The sequence below is a fragment of the Vipera ursinii genome (assembly GCF_947247035.1).
Source record: "Vipera ursinii genome assembly, chromosome: 1".
NCBI classification, from domain to species: Eukaryota; Metazoa; Chordata; class Lepidosauria; order Squamata; family Viperidae; genus Vipera; species Vipera ursinii.
Genome location: NC_139512.1, coordinates 345,998,834 through 346,019,268, shown reverse-complemented (window position 1 = coordinate 346,019,268; position 20,435 = coordinate 345,998,834). Strand labels below are relative to the sequence as shown.

The window sequence follows — 20,435 nt, the reverse complement described above, 5'->3', positions numbered from 1 at the left end:
AGTGTCTTAACTTCAACTGTAAAGTTTTCAACTATTTCCTTACCCCGGGAAAAACAGAACCACAGTTTAAGGCTTAGAAAAGGATCAGGGCCTTATAGTAGGTTTTCACATAGAGTATGTATTGTGTAGTGTTGGGCTTCAGGGTTTAGTGACCATGGTTTAGACAACCTATTTTGCTGGTAACTGTGACTGGCATCTTTAGACTGTGACTGAATCTGAAGATGCCTGCCAAAGATGATATAAAAAAGTCAAGAAATCTGTTGTCTAAACCAGGGCTCTCCATCTTGGCAACACGGCTGGCTGAGGATTTCTGGAAGTTGAAGTCCACAAGTCTTAAAGTTGCCAAATTTGGAGACCCCTGGTTGAAACCATGGTCACTAACCCTGAAGCCCAGCACTGCCTGAAACAGAGTCTTGTCTGCTTAGCCTAATCAATTCTGTTCTTCCTCCAAACAATTAAGTGCAGCCAGGATGCTCACAAAGACGTCCACCCCTGGATTACTGGATTGGGAACAGTGATTTTAAGATTAGTACTGGCCTGGTTTAAACAATAAATGAGGAAAATGTCTCCTTGGCCCAACTCATCCCTTTAGAAATAGTCTTCGCCTTTTCTCTTTTCACAAGTACTGTGGGCTCATTTAATCTCTCACTGTCTCATTTCATAAACTATGCCATGTCTTCCTCCTTCCTCTTTCCCTTTCCTCTCCCCAACAACCCCCAACTTTGGTTAATAAATGTGCTTGCAAGAGCCATCCGCTTTTGACATAAGCAGCAAAACAGACTTGGACTGCAAGAAAAAGTAGAACCAACAGCCATTAGATGTCTTGAGGTCAGACTGAGCAAATGTCAAGTATAAAAGACTGAAGCTATTGCTTCTGCTCTGTATGTCTGTTCTTCAGAGTACATATCAAGTCTGTTTGGGGCAAGTTTTGTTTGCATCCTATCTAGGGATATGCATACCGCATTCTCAAATGGAAAGAAAAGATTGACAAGCAAAGCCCAAACCTTCTAAATCAAATTGGCTGAATATGATGTATTTTTACACTTTAAAAGATCTAATTTTGACAGAATTAGGTGTGTACCTTTGAGATATGTCAAAGAGAGTGAGGCTTAATACTTGGCAGAACTTCAAAATGCTAAGCAAGATCAAACCTGACCTCCATTGGGATGGAAGTCTATCAACAAATCTCAGAGTTGTAAACCAGACAGGAAGGTTTAAGAAGAAAAATTCTAAGAAGGCACTGTCTTATGGAGATTCTCAGTCAAGCAGGTCATGGTTGTCCCAAAGGTGCTTTTTCAAAAGGCAACAGGACTTTGTTTTTCCTTGAAGATATTTCATTTCTCATCCAAGAAGCTTCTTCAGTTCTGACTGAATAATGGAGGATGGAAGGATTTATATTCCTTGCAGTCATCTAGTCATTAGCACTCTTCCTGAGAGTTGTTGAGACCACTTAGAGGTTTATCTGTGCCCTCAGGGTCACCTAAATAGTGCAAATGGATGTGGAGCCTTCTTGGAATGGCTGGAAGGACTGTGTTGTAAACAGGAGATAGGGGGTGTCATTGCCTGAGAACAAATATCTTCCATAGCTGCCAATAAAATGACCCAGGTGTTTCTACGAGGTCATCAGAAGTCATCTTAACCAGATCACTGCTCAACCTTTAACTCTATTTAAGCTGTTACTGGTTTCCTACTGATATAAGACAATCCCTATAATGTTTGACAGAGCAGGTATGTAGGATAGGCTGAAGCACAGGTGTGCTGATAAATATTTAACAGTTTTGCCCTCTCTGTTTTCCACCGCAGTGCTAGCTGCTAAACAACTCATCATGTAATTTGCATTTGCAGCTCAACTCTGCTTTTGACTGCTCAAAAATTTCCCAAAATTTAACAATCAACTCATACCAGCTGACTCCAGCACACACCACTGGGCTGCAGACGTCAGTGGCTTCTAGAACATAATTTGCCTTCCTCAAAAAAACAACAACAAGGAGAACATCTACAATTGCAGAGACCAGAGCAAATGAAATATAGCAGCTACCTACCAAATAGGACTGCTTCGACTGCTACCTTACCCACAATTGAGCGTTTTTCATTCAAATTTTTCCAAGCTTTAAAGCAGGAGTGTCAAACTGGAAGCCCGTGGGCGGATGCGTCACATGGAGGCCATGTCCATCCCAGCTCCACAAAGGGAAAAAAAATGTCACGATATGTCAGGATACATCAAGTGACACAATTGAGTTTGACACCTGTGCATTAAAGTCAAGTGATTGGAAACTCTCCTCTAGAGTAGCAGGAAGCTGAAAAGAGTTGCCTTAGAGGGGAGATGGGTGGCATAAAACTTTAATCAATAAATAGATAAGAATACAACAGGAACGAGAAAACTAAGTATTAGTACCGCTTTATAAAGCCCTAATAAGACCATGCGTCAAATACTGAAGCCAATTTTAGCTACCATGTTACAAAAAAGATGTGTAAAGTTTGGAAAAAATTCATAGAAGAGCAACTAAGATGATCAAAGGCTTGGAGACCAAAACATATGGAGAACAGCTGCAGGACTTGGGTCTGGCTAGTCTAAAGAAAAGAAGAAATAGGGGAGACACGTTAGCAGTATTCCAGTATCTGAGGGGCTGCCTCAAGGCAGAGGGGGCCAGGTTGTTCACCAGAGCACCAGAGGGAAGGGCAAGAAACAATGGTTGGAAGCTGATCAAAGAGAGAAGCAACCTGGAATTAAGGAGAAACTTCCTGACGGTGAGGACAATCAACCAGTGGAACAGCTTGTCTCCAGAAATTGTGGCCGCTCCATCACTAGAGATTTTAAAGAAGAGGCTAGACAATCACCTGAGATGGTATAGAACGGTTCTGCTACTTGAGCAGGAGGCTGGACTTGAAGACCTCCAAGATCCCTTCTAGCTCTATTCTGTTCTAAAACCAGGTGAGGCATAAACACTCCAAGTAAGTCCACACTTGGCATACTTCATCCAGTTCTGGTCACCACAATATACATATATATATATATATATATATATATATATATATATATATATATATATATATATATATATATATATATATATATATATATATATATATATATATATATATATATATATATATATATATATATATATACATATATATACATATATATATATATGTATATATATGTATATTGTGGTGACCAGAACTTTTAGACTCTGGAAAGAGTGCCGATGAGAGCAACAAGGATGATTAAGGGGGTGGAGGCTAAAGCATATGACGAATGTGGATATATCCTAGACATATCCAGGAATATGGATATGTCTAGTCTAATGAAAAGAAGGACTAGGGGAGACAAGACAGCAGTATTCCAATATTTTGGGGCTCCTACAAAGACAAGAAAGTCAAACTATTTGCCAAAGCACCAAAAGGTAAGACTAGAAACAATAGATGGATATGACCAAGGAGAGAAACAACCTAAACCTAAGGAGAAAATTCCTAAAGGTGAGAGCAGTCAACGAATGGAATGGCTTCCCTTCAGATGTTGTGGGTGCTCTATCACTCGAGTCTTTCAAGAAGAGATTGGACAACCACTTGTCTGGAATGGTGTAGGGTAGTGATGGCGAACCTTTTAGAGATTGAGTGCCCAAAAACCGGCCCCTCCCCTCCCCACCACCCCAGCTGCTCCACCCCCTGCCCACTCCGTCCCTGCTCTGCCCTCGCCCGCAGGGCCACCCACCACCTCTATGGCCTGCCGCAGATCACCCAGGCGGCCCAGCAGCGCTATGGCAGCCACGCTTTCCATCTGCACCCCGCAGCATCAACTGCGCATGATGGGGCACGAGGGCAGGATCATTTCCCTGCTGCCTGGCTGCCTTGTCCTTGGCTGCACTGCTTTGCACAGGGGTTGCTCGGGGGTGTCTCTCCTCTGGGGGGGCTGCTGGTGAGGAGGAGGCCACGGAGGAGGTGGGGCTGGGGCAATGGTGCGCATGCCCACAGAGAGGGCTCTGAGTGCCACCTCTGGCATGCGTGCCATAGGTTCGCCACCACAGGGTTTCCTGCTTGAGCAGGGGGTTGGACTAGAAGACCTCCAAGGTCCCTTCCAACTCTGTTATTCTGTTATCTGTTGTTATTGCTTTGTCTTTGGTGGCTCACTCAAATCATGAAAAACATTTCCTGCAGAGAGATAAGCACTCAGAACCCACCTGTTCTGTACCAGCCTGCTACCGGCCCTGCAGAAAAGGCAGGGACAACCCCTATACAAACGGCAAGAGGCTGGAATTACGCCTGCCAAATTTATAGCTACAAAAACAAACAAGACACGAACCAAGAAACAGGAGCTTTAAGAAACACGAACTATCCAAGCGGTTGCCTTCAGCAAACCAGCCCTCCCCACACATTCCCCTTATATAGAGTTCAGGGCGTGGCTTCTCTCTGCCTCCTTCCAAGAAGCCCCATTACCTTCCTCTGTTTACTCCTAATTGACTGCCTCCTGTGTTGGGCATCCTTGAACAGGGCCAGCTGTGGGTCATCTTCATCCACGCTGTCAGGCTCACACAGCTGGGTCTCTGTGGTGACCAAGTGGGAGGGGCCTGGCTGAGGGCTCTCATCAGCAAGATCTTCAACCCCCTCAGCAAGCTCTTCAACACCCCCCTCCTCCTCCTCTGAGTCGTCCGACCCAACTGCCGAACCCACAGGCTGACCCTGAATCACAACACCACCTTACATTCCATGAACAAGTAAAATTAGTGCAATTCCACCATGCTTTTGGTATTGGTTGACTGTGAGTATTTAACACAGAAGATTTGACTGTAGGACTCCAGCAAGCTAAAGATATTGTTCAAATGAATAAATATTGACTATTTTGTAAGTATTCTGTCTGGTTTGTCTTCCCCTGCTCTAAAAATTGAGCTTCCTACCTTCATCGCTGTTGTCATCTACAAGGATGATCTCTTTCAAGAGGTGAGCCGGAGTGTGATTTACAGCGCTGTGAACTGAACGCAGAATGACTGAAAGTGCCTCATTGACAAAGATAAAGATAATAGAAATCTGTGGGAGATCCTTTGCATATTTAAGCTCTTTACACCTGGGGAGACAGAGAGGAAAAAATATTAGCTGAAAACTTAAAAAATTATGAAAACAAAGAAGTATAACCCATGATAACCATGCCTGCCCCACCTGACAAGGAAGAGGAGAAGGAAAAGGAGAAGGAGAAAGAGGGAGGAGGAGAGGAAGAGGAGAAGGAGGAGGGGAAGGAGAAAAAGAGGAGGGGAAGGGGGAGAGAGAGGGAGGGAGGGAGAAGAGGAGGGGAAGGGGAGGGAGAGATTGATTTGGAACACAAGTAATCCTTGATTTACAGCAGGGGTCGGTCTTCAAATTTGGCCCTTTTATGACTTGTGGAGTTCAACTCCCAGAATTCCTCAGCCAGGTCGTAGAATGGGGCAAAGCGCACTCAACAAGTGTCTTGCTTAGCAACAGAAATTTTGGGCTCAATTGTCATAAATCGAGGACTACCTGTACTCCAATTCAACCTATAGCATATTATATATGGATTTTTTAGGTATCCCAGACCCTTAGGAAGAATGAAATTACCAAAGTGTCAAATTCAGTCAGAACTATCTGATAATGTGCAAATAACAAAAGTATTAATAATCCCAGGCCTGAAATATACATCTTTAGATTTAGAAATATGAAGTAATTACCAAAAAAGACGAATGACTACAAAAGTTGATGGAGTTAGCAGAGATGGCTAAATTGATTGTTCTGATAAAAGAAAATAATATAAGTACTTGTTTCTACTTGGAAACTGTTTCTGGACTTCGTGCTTGAGGTGGGGAAAAAAAGGATACTTTAATTTTGGGTTTTACTGATCAGACTGATTTGTTGTTACATAAAAAAGATTTGTTCTTGAAAGAACACAGTCCAGTATACAGCTGCAGAAGACAAAGTAAATTCTATGTTTGGGATAATCCGGAACAGAAGGGGAGATAGAACTATCACTATAATTATACTGTCACACACGTATCGGTAATGAGACCACACTAGCATTCTGGCCGATGTACCTTCAGAAAGATAATTTAGAGGAAAAAAGAGTCAGTTTGGTCAGTACCAGGCTAGATACTAGGAAGCTCTGAGTTCTAGTCCCAATTTAGGCATAAAAACTTGCTGGGTAATTGGGTCAATCACCAGGAGACTGTGAGTTCTAATCCCGCCTTAGGCAAGGAAACTGGCTGATGACTTTTGGCCAGTCATCCTTTCTTAGCCAACCCAACTTGTGGGGAAAAATAGGATGATATTTACTGCAGAATTCAATCTTCTACAGAAAGGCCTCAACCCATCTTGATAAATTTTATTTATCATGCAAATAAAATGAAGGTGACTAGACTTCAAGTCCCAGAATTCTCAGCAATAGCTATGCTGGCTGTGGAATTCTGGGAACTGAAGTCCACATGCCAGGAAATTTGCATATTAGAATGGGAAACCCTTCCTTAAATAATGGCTTCTGAGAAGTGAGGCAGGCAGTTCAGGCTTGTGAGCTTCCAAGTAGAATCAGTTCACTACTGTAAACCTCAAAAGCAGAAGCAGATTGACTGAGAGCCAACTCAGAAGGGTTATTTCCTGTATTCTTAGGATTCAAGGCACATACATGGGCTGTGCTCAGTTTTGGTTCAAAGTAAACAGAGTAGGCGATCAGCAGGACTTGTCATTTCTTATATTAGTTCTCCTGGATCAGATCATAGTGGCCAAACCAATGCATTCTGAAAACTCATTGCAAAACCTCCTAAGGCAGTGAGTTCCCAATAAGACAGTTAAACAAATGGTCTCTAAGGGGGGGGGGGTGTGCTTAAGTCCACTGGCAGGCCTATCATGCCTGTCACATTTGGATTTTCTTATTTTCTTGGCTGTACAAATTTGTCATTTTTGATTGACAAATAAAAATATATAAGTCAATAAATAAATAAAATGGGAGGGACGTTTGCCCTCTTTGATTGTTTCTCCCAAACAATTAGTACATCATCGTCGTCATCATCATCATCATCATCATCATCATCATCATCATCATCATAAAGTTGGAAGGGACCTTGGAGGTCATCTAATCCAACCCCCTGCTCAGGCAGGAAACCCTATACCATTTCAGACAAATGGCTGTCCAGTCTCTTCTTAAAAACTTCCAGTGTTGGAGCATTCACCGCTTCTGGAGGCAGGTTGTTCCACTGGTTAATTGTTCTAACTGTCAGGAAGTTTCTCCTTAGTTCTAGGTTGCTTCTCTCCTTAATTAGTTTCCATCCGTTGCTTCTTATCCTGCCTTCGGGCTCTTTGGAGAATAGCTTGACTCCCTCTTCTTTGTGGCAGCCCCTGAGATATTAGAACATTGCTATCATGTCCCCTCTCGTCTTTCTCTTCATTAAACTAGACCCGCCCAATTCCAGCAACCGTTCCTTATATGTTTTAGTCTCCAGTCCCCTAATCATCTTTGTTGCTCTTCTCTGTACTCTTTCTAGAGTCTCAACATCTTTTTTACATCGCGGTGACCAAAATGTGACATGTTGATGTATGTTACTTTTATAGGCCATCCTCGGCTTACAAGAGTTTACTTAGTGACCATTCAAAGTTACAATGGTAGGGAAAAAAGTGACTTATGACCTTTTTTTTTTACACTTATGACCCTTGCGACTGTTCACGTGATCAAAATTCAGATGCTTGGCAACTGACTCATATTTATGATGGTGGCAGTGTCCTGGGGTCATGTGAGATCACCCTTTACAACCTTCTGACAAAGTCAACAGGAAAGCCAGATTCAGTTAACAACTGTGTTACTAATTTAATCAATCCAGGTTTTTACTTAGCAACCGTGGCCCAAAAAAATCATGAAATGAGATAAAACTCCCTTAACAAATGTCTTGTTTAACAACAGAAATTTTGAGCTAATTGTAGTCATAAGTCAAGGAGCTGTTATTTGTAAGCAATAAACAGCTATCAAGCAGTTCTGAGATCCTGTCCACCTTGAATTTGTCTGGTCCCCTTTCAAAAGCAGTTCAGTTGCGACCATTAGTGCCTTCTTTTTTAAAATAGCGATAGCAAAAATCCCATTGCTTACCCCTGGACTGAATTCTCTGAAGTCTACTCTATTTCCATAATAATCTCCATCAGGGGAAAATAACCCCCACTCTGAATGGAATTCTACAAAGCATTTTCCTTTTAAGATATGCGCTTTTAAAATGCATTTCATTGCTCTGTTTCAACCAAGAGTGGCATCAAAATATTCAAGCGTGGAAAGCTCAATAGAGAACTAAGTTTCCTTCTGCACATTAATCCATGAAGAACAGATCAGGACAATTCACACTGGAATTCACATTATATGTTATTCTTCAAGCATCCTTCTTTTGCACTTTAGTGGCAAGAAACAAAGAAAGCTATCCAGCCAAATGATATTTTATTTATTTTTCTGAACTACAAGCCAAGATGAGCTTGTTAGATTGCAATCACCAAAGACGTTCTTAGATCCAAATGCAGATAAAGTTATGTCTATTCCATCATCCCTGTCTACTTAGAGGAATCAGGAATAGAAATAAGCAGAGGCAAGGAATTTATCTATACAGACATTCTAAAGCAGGAGTGAGTAATCCACTATTTCTAGACCATTTATGGTGTCCAACGGACTTCACACTGGGAATAAATTTAGAATGGCCTGGTCTAGGGAACTGGGAAGATGACCTTGGAGAACCTATTTAGAAACCAGGTCAAAAATGAAAACAAAATGTGCAGAACCATGTTCTGAGCTGAGGAAGAAGGGAAAATAACAGTACTAGCTCTTCCCTGATTCCCTGGGATATGAGAGGGAGGCATGGAAAAACACAATCAGGCTTGCAAGCTTTTGTTATAGACAATCTCAATGAAATACAGTTCTCATTTTCTTGAGAACTCTGTTTGCTGATCTGGACAAACTTAAGAGGCTGACATCAGGAGTGAAAGGTTGCTTTACGTTTGCAGAGACATTGTACTCATTAAACACATGCATGCACAGAGAGAGAGAAAGGGAGAGGAAGAGGAAGAAGGAGAGGGAGAGGGAGAGGGAGAGGGAGAGGGAAGGAGGGAGAGAGAGAGAGAGAGAGAGAGAGAGAGAGAGAGAGAGAGAGAGAGAGAGAGAGAGAGACCAAATAGCAATACAACTTGGACTTATATACTGCTTCATAGTGCTTTACAGCCCTCTCTGAGTGCTTTATAGAGTCATCATCTTGCCCCCAACAATCTGGGTCCTCATTTTACAGACCTCAGAAGGATGGAAGGCTGAGTCAACCTTGAGCCAGTCAGGATCAAACTCCAGGCTGTGGGTAGAGTTAGCCTGTTGTATTGCATTCTAACCACTATGTCACTATGGCTCAGTTTCCCACAAGTTATCTCTATTTTGGTTAAAGGAAAGGGGAAAATGGCTGCAAGCTTGGGGCACCTATTGCACCACATTCAAAAGCTGAAAGAATACATGTAAGGTGGAGATACAATGAAAGTAGTATCACAGGAGCTTTGGTGAAGTGTAATGGTACAGTGTGTGGGAATAATCTTGGGAGATGGGGCAAAAAAATCCCACTAAACTATGGTCAGATAAGAAAGAATGTAGCCCACGGGTGAAGAAGGAGAGTGCAAAAGTTGGGTTGAAACTTAACATTAAGAAAACCAAGATCATGGCATCTGGCCCTCTCAATTCCTGGCAAATAGATGAGGAAGAAATGGAGGTAGTGACAGATTTTATTTTCCTGGGCTCCAAGATCACTGCAGATGGGGACTGTAGCCAAGAAATTAAAAGACACTTGTTCCTGGGGAGGAAAGCCATGGAAAATCTAGACAGCACACTAAAAAGCAGAGACATCACCCTGTCAACAAAAGTGTGTATAGTCAAGGCTATGGTCTTCCCAGTTGCAATGTATGGCAGTGAAAGTTGGACCATAAGAAAGGCTGAGCGCCAAAGAATTGAGGCCTTTGAACTATGGTGCTGGAGAAGACTCCTGCAAGCCCCTTGGACTGCAAGGCGATCAAACCGGTCAGTCCTAGAGGAGATCAACCCTGACTGCTCTTTAGAAGGCCAGATCCTGAAGCTGAAACTTAAATACTTTGGCCACCTAATGAGAAGGAAGGACTCACTGGAGAAGAGCCTAATGCTGGGAAAGATTGAGGGCAATAGAAGAAGGGGACGACAGAGAATGAGGTGGCTGGATGGAGTCACTGAAGCAGTAGGCGTGAGCTTAAATGGACTCCAGAAGATGGTAGAGGACAGGAAGGCCTGGAGGAACGTTGTCCATGGGGTCGTGATAGGTTGGACATGACTTTGCAGCTAACAACAACAACAACAACAGTCTGCAACTGTATGGTGGGTGCAGGAAGATACCCAGGAGAGACCCAACCTCATTTATTGGGCAGTATATGTGATTCCAGGAGGAAACATGTCCATATAAGCTAATTCTATTTTCATGTAAAGCTACAGTAACAGAACTTTGCAGGTCTGAAAGTACAATTATTTTGCCATCTCCTTTACAGACTGATCTCAGGGAGGGACCCTTCTGGATCTCTTGCTCTGCCCATTATACAGCTATAGGCTATGCTCCCTCTTATCTGACCATTGCCTAGGGCAGTATCTCTTTGTCTGGTCTTCCAAAATCATTTCCACATACCATTACATCAGGCAACTGGACTCCCTGAAAGAAAATATGGGGCATTTGAGAATTTATTGACTCCCAATTTATTGGGGGCATTGCTTGAAATATAAAAGCACCCATGACTGTTTAGGCTGACTGTTGAACACAAAGCTCATGATCACCTGCCTTGCCGTCTTGTACCAAGGAACACTGGCCTTGCTTTTAACATCTGGATCACTTAAGCCTTGTCCACAACATGATCACTCAATTCACATGATTTCTTTTCATACAGTTCTATTCATCTGAACTTGACTTAGATACTACAGCTGGATTACTTAGCTGGAAACTCACTGCCTTGAATACACTTTCTTCTCCCTCGATCTTGTAAAACAGAACGTTACCACTTTAAAATTCAGTGACACATACAAACTCTGAAGACTTTGGAATGCTACTTGCTACAGTTTCATGCAGAAACTGGCAAGGCATAACCACCCTGACCTGATAAAAAAGGAGGGAGGAGGAGGAGGGGGAGGAGGAGGAGACCACCTGCCACAGTCAGTCTTTTGACATCTGCTTAAAGTTGAAAGTGGGTTTTGTTTTTTTTGATACTGTGATACTCATTAGCAAGATTTAATGCAATGAACAGGATGGGGTTAGAAGAATTCCAAGAAACTATTTCCCATCTACAACTATGGTTATTTTGATATTTATTTATTTATTTATTTATTTATTTATTTATTTATTTATTTATTTATTTATTTATTTATTTATTTATTTATTTTATTAGATTTATATACCACCCTTTCCCGGAGGACTCAGGGCGGTTTACAGGGCATTTTAAAATCATACCAATACAAAATACAAGTTAAAAGACAAATAAAAGATTAAATTATCCCTGAAAGTAAAACCCCAGTTAAAATTCTCAGCCTGGGCTGGAGAACTCAAAGAGCCAAGTCTTCAGGTCTCGGCAGAATGAACGTAGGTCAGGGGCAGTTCTGAGCTCCACGGGAAGCTGTTTCCAGAGGGCAGGCGCACCCACAGAAAAGGCCCTCCCCCTGGGTGTTATCTGCTGGCAATCTTTTATCGGCGGCACCCTGAGAAGACCCTCCCTCTGCGAGCGCACTGGACGAAGGGAACTTGATGCTGGCAGCAGGTGTTCCCTTAAATATCCCGGACCCAAGCCATTTAGGGCTTTATAGGTCATCACCAGCACCTTGAATCTCACCCAGAGGGCAACCGGAAGCCAGTGCAGCTCACGGAGTAGAGGTCTTACATGGGAGTATCGGGAAATCCCCATCACAACTCGCGCGGCCGCATTCTGCACCAGTTGAAGCCTCCGAGTGGTCCTCCAGGGCAGCCCCATGTAGAGAGCATTGCCGTAGTCTAAACGGGAGGTCACAAGTGCATGAGTGACTGTGCGTAGGGCATCTCGGTCCAGGTAGGGTCGCAACTGGCATACCAGGTGAACCTGGGCAAAAGCTCCCCTGGTCACGGCTCCTATATGGTCTTCAAAATTGAGGATGGGAGAACCAGTGGCTATGTGCTAGATTAAGAGCAGGGAAACTTGAATTTTAGTCCTGCCTTTAGGCTTAAAAGCCAACTGCATGACATCTATGACCACACATTCTCTCTAAGAAGGCAGTGACAAAATATGTTCAAGAATATTGCATAAAGAACTGTAGGAAGTCAGCACCCCACCCCCCACCCCCAAGAATGAAATGTTTCGGGGAATATTAAAAAAGGCAGGATAGAATATTTCCCCTAAAGAGAGAAATGGAGGGGGAAAAAATCTTAACAAAGACAGAAAGTAGCCCCAGTCATCCTGCTATAGAAAAAAGCCTCAAGCAAAAAGGACAGTCTTTAGGACAGACATGTCAAACACATGACGTCACGTGACATCGCACAACATATCGGGATAGTTTTGCCATTGCCGGCAATGGGGTGGGCTTGGCTTCCACGTGACCCATCCGGCCTATGGGGGGGCAGTTTGACACCCCTGTTTTAGGAGATTTTGAATAGATATTCAGAAAGACTGGGCCAATCTATTCATAAACAAAACACCTTCAGCCCCTACAGCTGATGGGATTAAGAATTTGCATTCCCCCACCTGAATTCTAAAGACAGGACGTGACCTTTAGGATGTAATGGGATTAACCCATCACCATTGACACAAGGCTCACTACATTGCACAACCCTTTGGAGCATCTTAATCAGAAGGTATAAAAACCCACCTACTCTCAACTCCATTTTGTCAGCTGTCCCAGAACTGCATGCTGTTGCTGGTTCTGCTTATCAATAAACAAGAACCTTCTTTCCTAAGCGGCCTCCATTTTATTTCCAGGCTTGGAACTGGACCTGATTTTTCTTTCAACAGAACTTTGTGGACTTGTCCAGAAGTCAAAGTTGACTTGAGGGTAAAGGAAAAAAAAATGAAAAGATCTTTCATTTTTTCTAACTACCTTCCTATGAATCAGAAAGCTGGTGGGTCTTTTCACTAATAACACAGAAGCTTGCAGTCGACTGTTCACAGTGTTTTCTTCATCATTCTGAGAAGCACATATTACAATACCAATAGCTGTGTGTGTGTGAGGAGTGGAATTATATCTATTAAGTTAGCCCTTGCAGCAACATTCATCCCAATTTCCCCATGTTCTGAAATCCAATTAGTACCAAAATTAGTGAGCTCACAAACAGAGCTATTTGAATCGGTCAATAGGACCAACACATATACTGTTATTACGTGCATGAATATTTTATTTTTATTTATTTATTAAATTTGCTTGCCACCCATGTTATTGCAAGGTGATGCAGTCACTACTGCAAAATTTACTCTTATTTAGATAAATGGCCTGCCCTTCAGATATTTCATAAGGGCAGATTGCCACAAACTGTTAGAAGAGCTATCAATCAATTAATCAAAGTAGCTCAAACCAGAAAGGACTTCTGAGGAAGAATGGTGAAGACAGCTTTGTGAAAAGTAGGGCTGATGTTTGTGGATAAGAACAGGGAACAGGCAAGTAGATTAGATCCTTTGACCCTCTCTGGACAAAGAGAGGATGCAAGAATATCCAAGCTGTGCTCTGTGTAGCAATAGCACTTAGACATATATACCACCCATAGTGCTTTAGAGCACTCTCTGGGTGGTTTACAATGTCAGCATATTGCCCCCAACAATCTGGGTCCTTATTTTACTGACCACGGAAAGCTAAGTCAACCTTGAGCCCATCAGGATGAGGGAACTAGGAAATGAGGGAATTTGCCACACTTGCAACAGCCACAAATGGAGCCTTCCAAAAGACACTAAGGTTACGCTTCTCTTGCTAATCACTTTCATAAATCATCTATTAATTGCTGTAAAAAAGGTAAACACTTGCAAAATGAGTAGGCTGAGTGGGTGCCTACATTCCTGGATGTAAGAAAATGAAGGTATATCTTCAAAACAATTAAGAATTTAAAATAATAACAAAAAGCAAGACAAAGTTCTGGCTACAGAAAGCTTTAAACAGATTAAGGGCTCAGAAAACATTGAAATATCGGATGAGATATTGAATATCTCTGAAAATAAGATGGATGGTATTTAAATTTGATAAATGAAATAAATAATTTTGAATATAAAGTTTTTGAAATTAATCTTAAAGAACAAATGCTTTTTGTGGGAAAGAAACAGTTTTTTGATATTGGAGACATAAGAAGACAAGCAATTTATAAAGGCATTTATAAGATATTTTTGAGGAACTGCACTGGGACTTTGAATCAATAATATCAGCTGTTTTCCCAGAAGAAGCTGTTACAGAAAAAGTGTATTAGAGAGCAACATGTTTAAACAAGAATTTGTCATTAGACATAAAAAAATTGGATGAAGATTTAAATAATGTGAACTGGCAATTTATGGTAGGACAATTAAGCTATATGGACTTTGGAGAAAATTTTATAAATATAATGAAAGCAATTTACTATAGACAACCAGCTAAAGTAATTGTAAATGGAGATTTTACAGAGAATTTTAATATTAGAAAAGGCACAAGAAAGTGTGTCCACTATGTTCATTATTATTTATTTTAACTCTGGAAGTGCTAAATAGAAATGTTAGACAGGACCCAGAAATTAAAGGTATGGAGATAAAAGATGAAAAATATATAAATTACAAGCATTTGCAGATGATCTGGTATTTATTTTAGAACAGGGCTTTTCAACCAGTGGTACAGGTACCACCTGTAGTACATTGGCACCTGGCAGGTGGTACGCGACCATCCTAGAAATTGGTAGCAGGGTAGGGGAATGAGTTGAAGTGATAGCAGGACCGCAAAAGCCTGAGTGGGAGATGGCTGGAGCTGCTTGGCTGACCAGGATCAGCACCGCTTTCTAGCTGATCAGCACTTCTTCGGGGTTGTCAGGGCTCAGCGGAAGTGCCAGGATCAGTGCCAGGCTCCACCTGGAGCTCGGCGCTGATCCCGGTGCTTCTGCTGAGCCTAGAAGAAGCGCCGTTCAGCTGGAATGTTGCAGCATCTCCAGGGTCTAGTGATTTACATTCAGCTGCTTGGCAACTGATTCCTATTTATGACGGTCACAGAGTACCAGGGTCGTGTGAAGTGACCAAAACCTGCTGCAACCACCCAGCAGATGGGGAGAATAAAAACCAAACACCACCCCCCCCACGGCCAATCCTCAACAGAAATGCTCACAACAATGAAAACCTTGGACAGGAGGAAGAGCACCGCCGGGCGGGCAGGCAGGTGTCTTGCTTGGCTGTGGCCTGGGGGAGGCACTTTTTTCAGTGACATTGTAACTTCAAACAGTCACTAAGCAAACTGTTGTAAGTCGAGGACTACCTGTAGTTCATCACTTTTTTCCTTTTGGGGGGGGTCATCAAGTTTTTGACACCTTCCTAGGCGACTGGTGGTACTTGGAAGTTGCCATATCCTAAAAGTGGTACAATGGGTGAAAAGGTTGAAAAGCCCTGTTTTAGAAGATCCCTTGTAGATAAGCCCTAAACCATGGACAAAGATTGAAGGATTTGGAGAAGTTGCAGGATTGAAAATAAACAGAGATTTATTTTCAAAGACTAAAGTGATAGCTAAAAATCTTACAGATAGATACAAAAAAAATCAACTGTCAGAAAAAACAGATCTCCAGATAGTTAAGAAAGTTAAATAACTGGGGATATAATTACCAGCAAGGTGTGCGACATTAAAATAAGATAATTATCTTAAACTATTAAAATAAATAAAATCAGATTTGGAAATGGCAAAACTAGTGGGATGTACAAAAGAGGCTGTTTTGAAGGGAAAAAAAATGAAGCAAGGATCAGCAACCATTTGCACAGATTAATAGCAAGATTGTTTTACATCAAAAGAAGGAACACAAAAGTGATTTATGCGATTACGGTAAAAATGGGACATGTTATCTGGGGTGGTTCTTTTCGGCTTAGCTGACATCTGGCCTGGTAAAAAAAATTATACTGGATTTGCTTACAGTTAACATAGTGTTTACTTTAGCTATCCTAATCTGATAGCATTTAAATTGGCTTTGTATCTAATTGTCTTTCCACTTAAAGTAAGGGATATTTGTCAGCTTGTTCTCTTGAAAGGAGAAAATGTCCTTTTGTCTTTGGTTCATGCTAGGATAGTGGGATCACTTTCTGCCTTCTAATTGTGGATTTGCTTACAGTTAAAGAGTTGAGATGTGGAATCCTGAGCTTTATATCTGTTAATTGGTGTTATTATTTTAGGGCTCTGTTTGAACTTTTTGCTAACACTTGGACTTCTGACTGGATTTGCCTACAGTTAAGGTAAAAGTAAAGGTGCGTGCTAGTCGTTTCCGACTCTAGGGGCCGGTGCTCATCTCTGTTTCAAAGCCGGAGAGCCAGCGCTTGTCCGAGGACGTCTCCGTGGTCATGTGGGTGGCATGACTAGACGCCAAAGGCGTACGGAACGCTGTTACCTTCCCACCATAGTGGTCCCTATTTTTCTACTTGCATTTTTACGTGCTTTCGAACTGCTAGGTTGGCAGAAGCTGGGACAAGTAACAGGCGTTCACTCTGTTATGCGGCACTCGGGATTCGACCCGTCAAACTGCCGACCTCCCGATCGACAAGCTCAGCGTCCTAACCCACCAAGCCACCACGTCCCTACAGTTAAGAGATGAGTTAAGGGATCAAGAACTTAATATCTGTTACTTAAGAAGCAATAAAGAGATAGGGTAGTGAAATTGTTTATATTTGTTGTAATGGCTTGGTAGTTGCTTTCTTGGGGTTTTTTTCCCTTTGATTTTCTTTTCTAGTACCTTTTTCCTCCTTTTGTTTCTTAGTTTGCGTTATCTTTTATTATTTATATTTATATTTTATATTTTTATATTTTTATTACATTTATATCCCACCCTTCTCCGAAGACTCAGGGCGGCTTACAAGCTTAGCAGTAGCCTTCATTCTATGTATATGCCTGCTTGTTAGGGCTTTCACACACACCCCAAGCAGCATTATTACAAAGTCAGCTTAATTGCCCCCAACAATCTGGGTACTCATTTTACCTACCTTGGAAGGAGTCAACCTTGAGCCTGGTGGGATGCGAACTTGCACTAATTGCAGGCAGCTGGTGTTACTTAAGGAGGCATCAGCCCACTGCTCCACCAAGGCAGTGAAATGAAAATTTGAAAATGAAAATTTTCAATAGAATTATTTTTTTAAAAGGCCGTAAATTACAAAGTGACTCTAGGAGTCTGTCTGTCTGTCTGTCTGTCTATCTGTCTGTCTATCTAGTATCTAGCTATCTTATCTTATCTATATCAGAATTTGGATAATCAACCTTCTGGCCAGTAGTTGTCATAATACAATTAATCTGAATTAGTTCAGTTTAGTCTAATTTTTTTTACAGGGATTAATGAATTGAATAAGAGACTCTTCCCAACTCCCTATCCAATCAGATCTGGTTAACTGGGGTTAGAGAGTAGAATTTAGGTCCGTTGGAAACAAAGCTATGAAGTTGCTTCGCTTCTGAAAACTCACTTCAAGAGATTCCAGAAGACCTGCCATGTGATCCAGACCACAAGCGATCCATGTCTTAAGGTCCAGAAGAGTGCCCTAAGTGACAATAGGAACCACAGAATCTTCTTAAAATGAAAAAAAGACCTGTTTAGATATCTGGAACAACAAAGCTGAAGCTCTCTTTGATATCTTTATATCTTTGATAGCCCTTTACCTGGGAAGAAGGAGGAATGAAGGTTTGGATATTGAAACATATGGCAGAGAGAGAGAGAGGGCTCATAAAAAAAATATTGCATTTTTTCATTAGCCAGGGGCACCCTAGTGTCATTAAGAACTCTAGAGGGCAGTCAGCCTGGAAAACAGGTCACATACCAGAAAACAGAAACAGTCTACAAAAGTGAATTATCTAGGGGTATTGTTTTTCCTAGATGAATTAAAATGTTATCGTAATTGTGAGGAGTTGGATTTTCCAGTACTCTGCATGTGGCTAGATATTATAAAAAGCAAGGAAAGGAAGACATATTAAAATGTTAAAGCTAACTTTGAAACCTCAAAGGAATGCGAGAGCATTTCCAGAAACCCAGACTGATAAATTGGTCCAAAGTGGATATAGACAGGTTTGACAATCTGAAGTTATGAATAACCAGAACTGCAAATTGTAATTCATTCTTCACCAGAATAACACATAAACCTGGCCAATATAGACACAAAGCCGGTTTCTTTAAAAACAAGAATAAAAATAAGCAAAAAAAATTCAAATCAGGAATGTTCCCTAATAAATAGCCAAATATAATGTAGATAACACAATATATCATTTTCTCCACACATTTTTCAGCTGCTTTGCTTTGTAACCTGACAGCTTCAATATTTGGCTAATGAATGATGATAACTGTGCTGAAATCTCAGCGCCAATAATGTTCCATCAATGTTTCTCCTTGACACTCAGCACATTTGAAGAACTTGTGGGCTTAAATATCAAAGCAGCTTGTCTTCCTCTGAAGAACAACAAAGATGATCGGGGGACTGGAGGCTAAAAACATATAGGGAACAGCTGCCAGAATTGGGTATGTCTAGTTTAATGAAGAGAAGGATGAGGGGGGACATGATAGCAGTGTTCCAATATCTCAGGGGCTGCCCCAAAGAAGAGGGAGTCAAGCTATTCTCCAAAGCGCCCGAAGGCAGGACAAGAAGCAATGGATGGAATCTAGTCAAGGAGAGAAACAAGCTAGAACAAAGGAGAAATTTCCTGACAGTTAGAACAATTAACCAGTGGATTAATTAATCAGCCTCCAGAAGTTGTGTGACCTCCAACACTGGAGATTTTTCAGAAGAGCCTGGACAACCATTTGTCTGAAATGGTACAGGGTTTCCTGCCTGAGCAGGCAGTTAGACTAGAAGACCTCAAGGGACCCCTCCAACTGTGTTATTCTGTTAATGAGAAATGGAGGAAGGTGCCCAATATTTTACACTGGTGGGTTCATTTGTGTTGATCTGGAGTTTCTACCATTTAGAAGAAAGTTTGCAGAGCCTCTCTTCAGCTCAGAGTTGAGGTCCCTTCCAACTCTGGTTTGTTTGTTTTTTTGTTGTTGTTATTCTGGCCCCAGAGATAGATACACGGCAGGCCTGAATTGGGTCTGTTTTCAAAATGGTTTAAGCCAGGGGTAGGCAACCTCGGCTCTTTTATGACTCCTGGACTTCAACTCCCAGAATTCCTGAGTTAGCATGGCACAGCTTGGAAACCTCTCCCTTTCTCCTCAGCATAGCTGACTCAGGAATTCTGGGAGTTGAAGTCCAGGAGTCATAAAAGAGCCGAGGTTGCCTACCCCTGGTTGAAGCTGATGGAAGGACACTAGAGCAGTTATGTGCTGAGGCTTCTCTCCCCTCCACTTCCACTAAAATGAGCCAGGCTGTTTCACCCCAACTGCAGCAGCAGAGACAGCTCTGCTTTAGTAAGTTAATAAATTTCTTTAATGCCTCCCTCTTGCAATGTTCTCTGGCAGTAACACTGAGGAGGATGAAGGGCACAAATGCCTGAGCTGAGAATTCTTAAGTACTTGCCATTTGAAGAGAGAGGTGTTTTTTTTACGGTCTTAACTCCCTACTTCCCTACCAAAAGTGAATTAGAAAAGAGAGGAAACACTGAGGGATGTTCCCTTTTTTAAAAAAAATTAATACAGGTACTCCTCAACGTACGACCGCAACTGAGCCCAAAATTTCTGTGGCTAAATGAAACATTTGTTAAGTGAGTTTTGCCTCATTCTACAACTTTCCTTGCCACAGCTGCTAAGTGAATCACTGCAGGTGTTGAGTTAATAACACAACTGTTTACTGTATCTGGCTTCCCCATTGACATGGCTGGTCAAAAAGTCGCCAAAGGTGCTCGCGTGACTCCGAGACACAGCAGCCGTCATAAATATGAGTCAGTTCCCAACTATCTGAATTTCGATCACGTGACCATGGGGATGCTGCAAGGGTTGTAAGTGTGAAAAACGTATTACCATTAAGCCCATTCTCTTTTCAGTGCCTTTGGAACTTTGAACGATCACTGAACGAACAGTTGTAAGTCAAGGACTACCTGTAGTGTGTCAGAGAGCCAGTTTGGTGCAGTGGTTAAGGCATCAGGTTAGAAAGTGGCATAATGTGAGTCTGAGTCCTGCTTTAGGCACGAAGCCATCTGGATGATCTTGGCCCATCCATCTCACTCAGCCCTAGGAAGAAGCAGGCAAGGCCAAACTGCTTCTGAAACCTTGCCAAGAAAACTGCAGGGACTTGTGCAGGCAGTTGTCAGGAATCCACACTGATCTGAAGGTACCAAAACCAAAAGAAAACAAAGGTGCTTGGGAGAAGCTCAG

General features: G+C 41.9%; 1 protein-coding gene across 1 annotated transcript in view; it reads right to left on the bottom strand.

Moving 5' to 3' along the window:
* GALNT17 (polypeptide N-acetylgalactosaminyltransferase 17) overlaps nt 1-20,435 on the bottom strand; it is a gene marked incomplete at its 5' end in the record, with an annotated part of 305,373 nt that overhangs the window by 159,168 nt on the left and 125,770 nt on the right. The window contains one exon of the mRNA XM_083379748.1: nt 4,896-5,062. Coding sequence (XP_083235874.1) covers nt 4,896-5,062 — 167 coding nt within the window. The remainder of the gene's footprint in view (nt 1-4,895; nt 5,063-20,435) is intronic.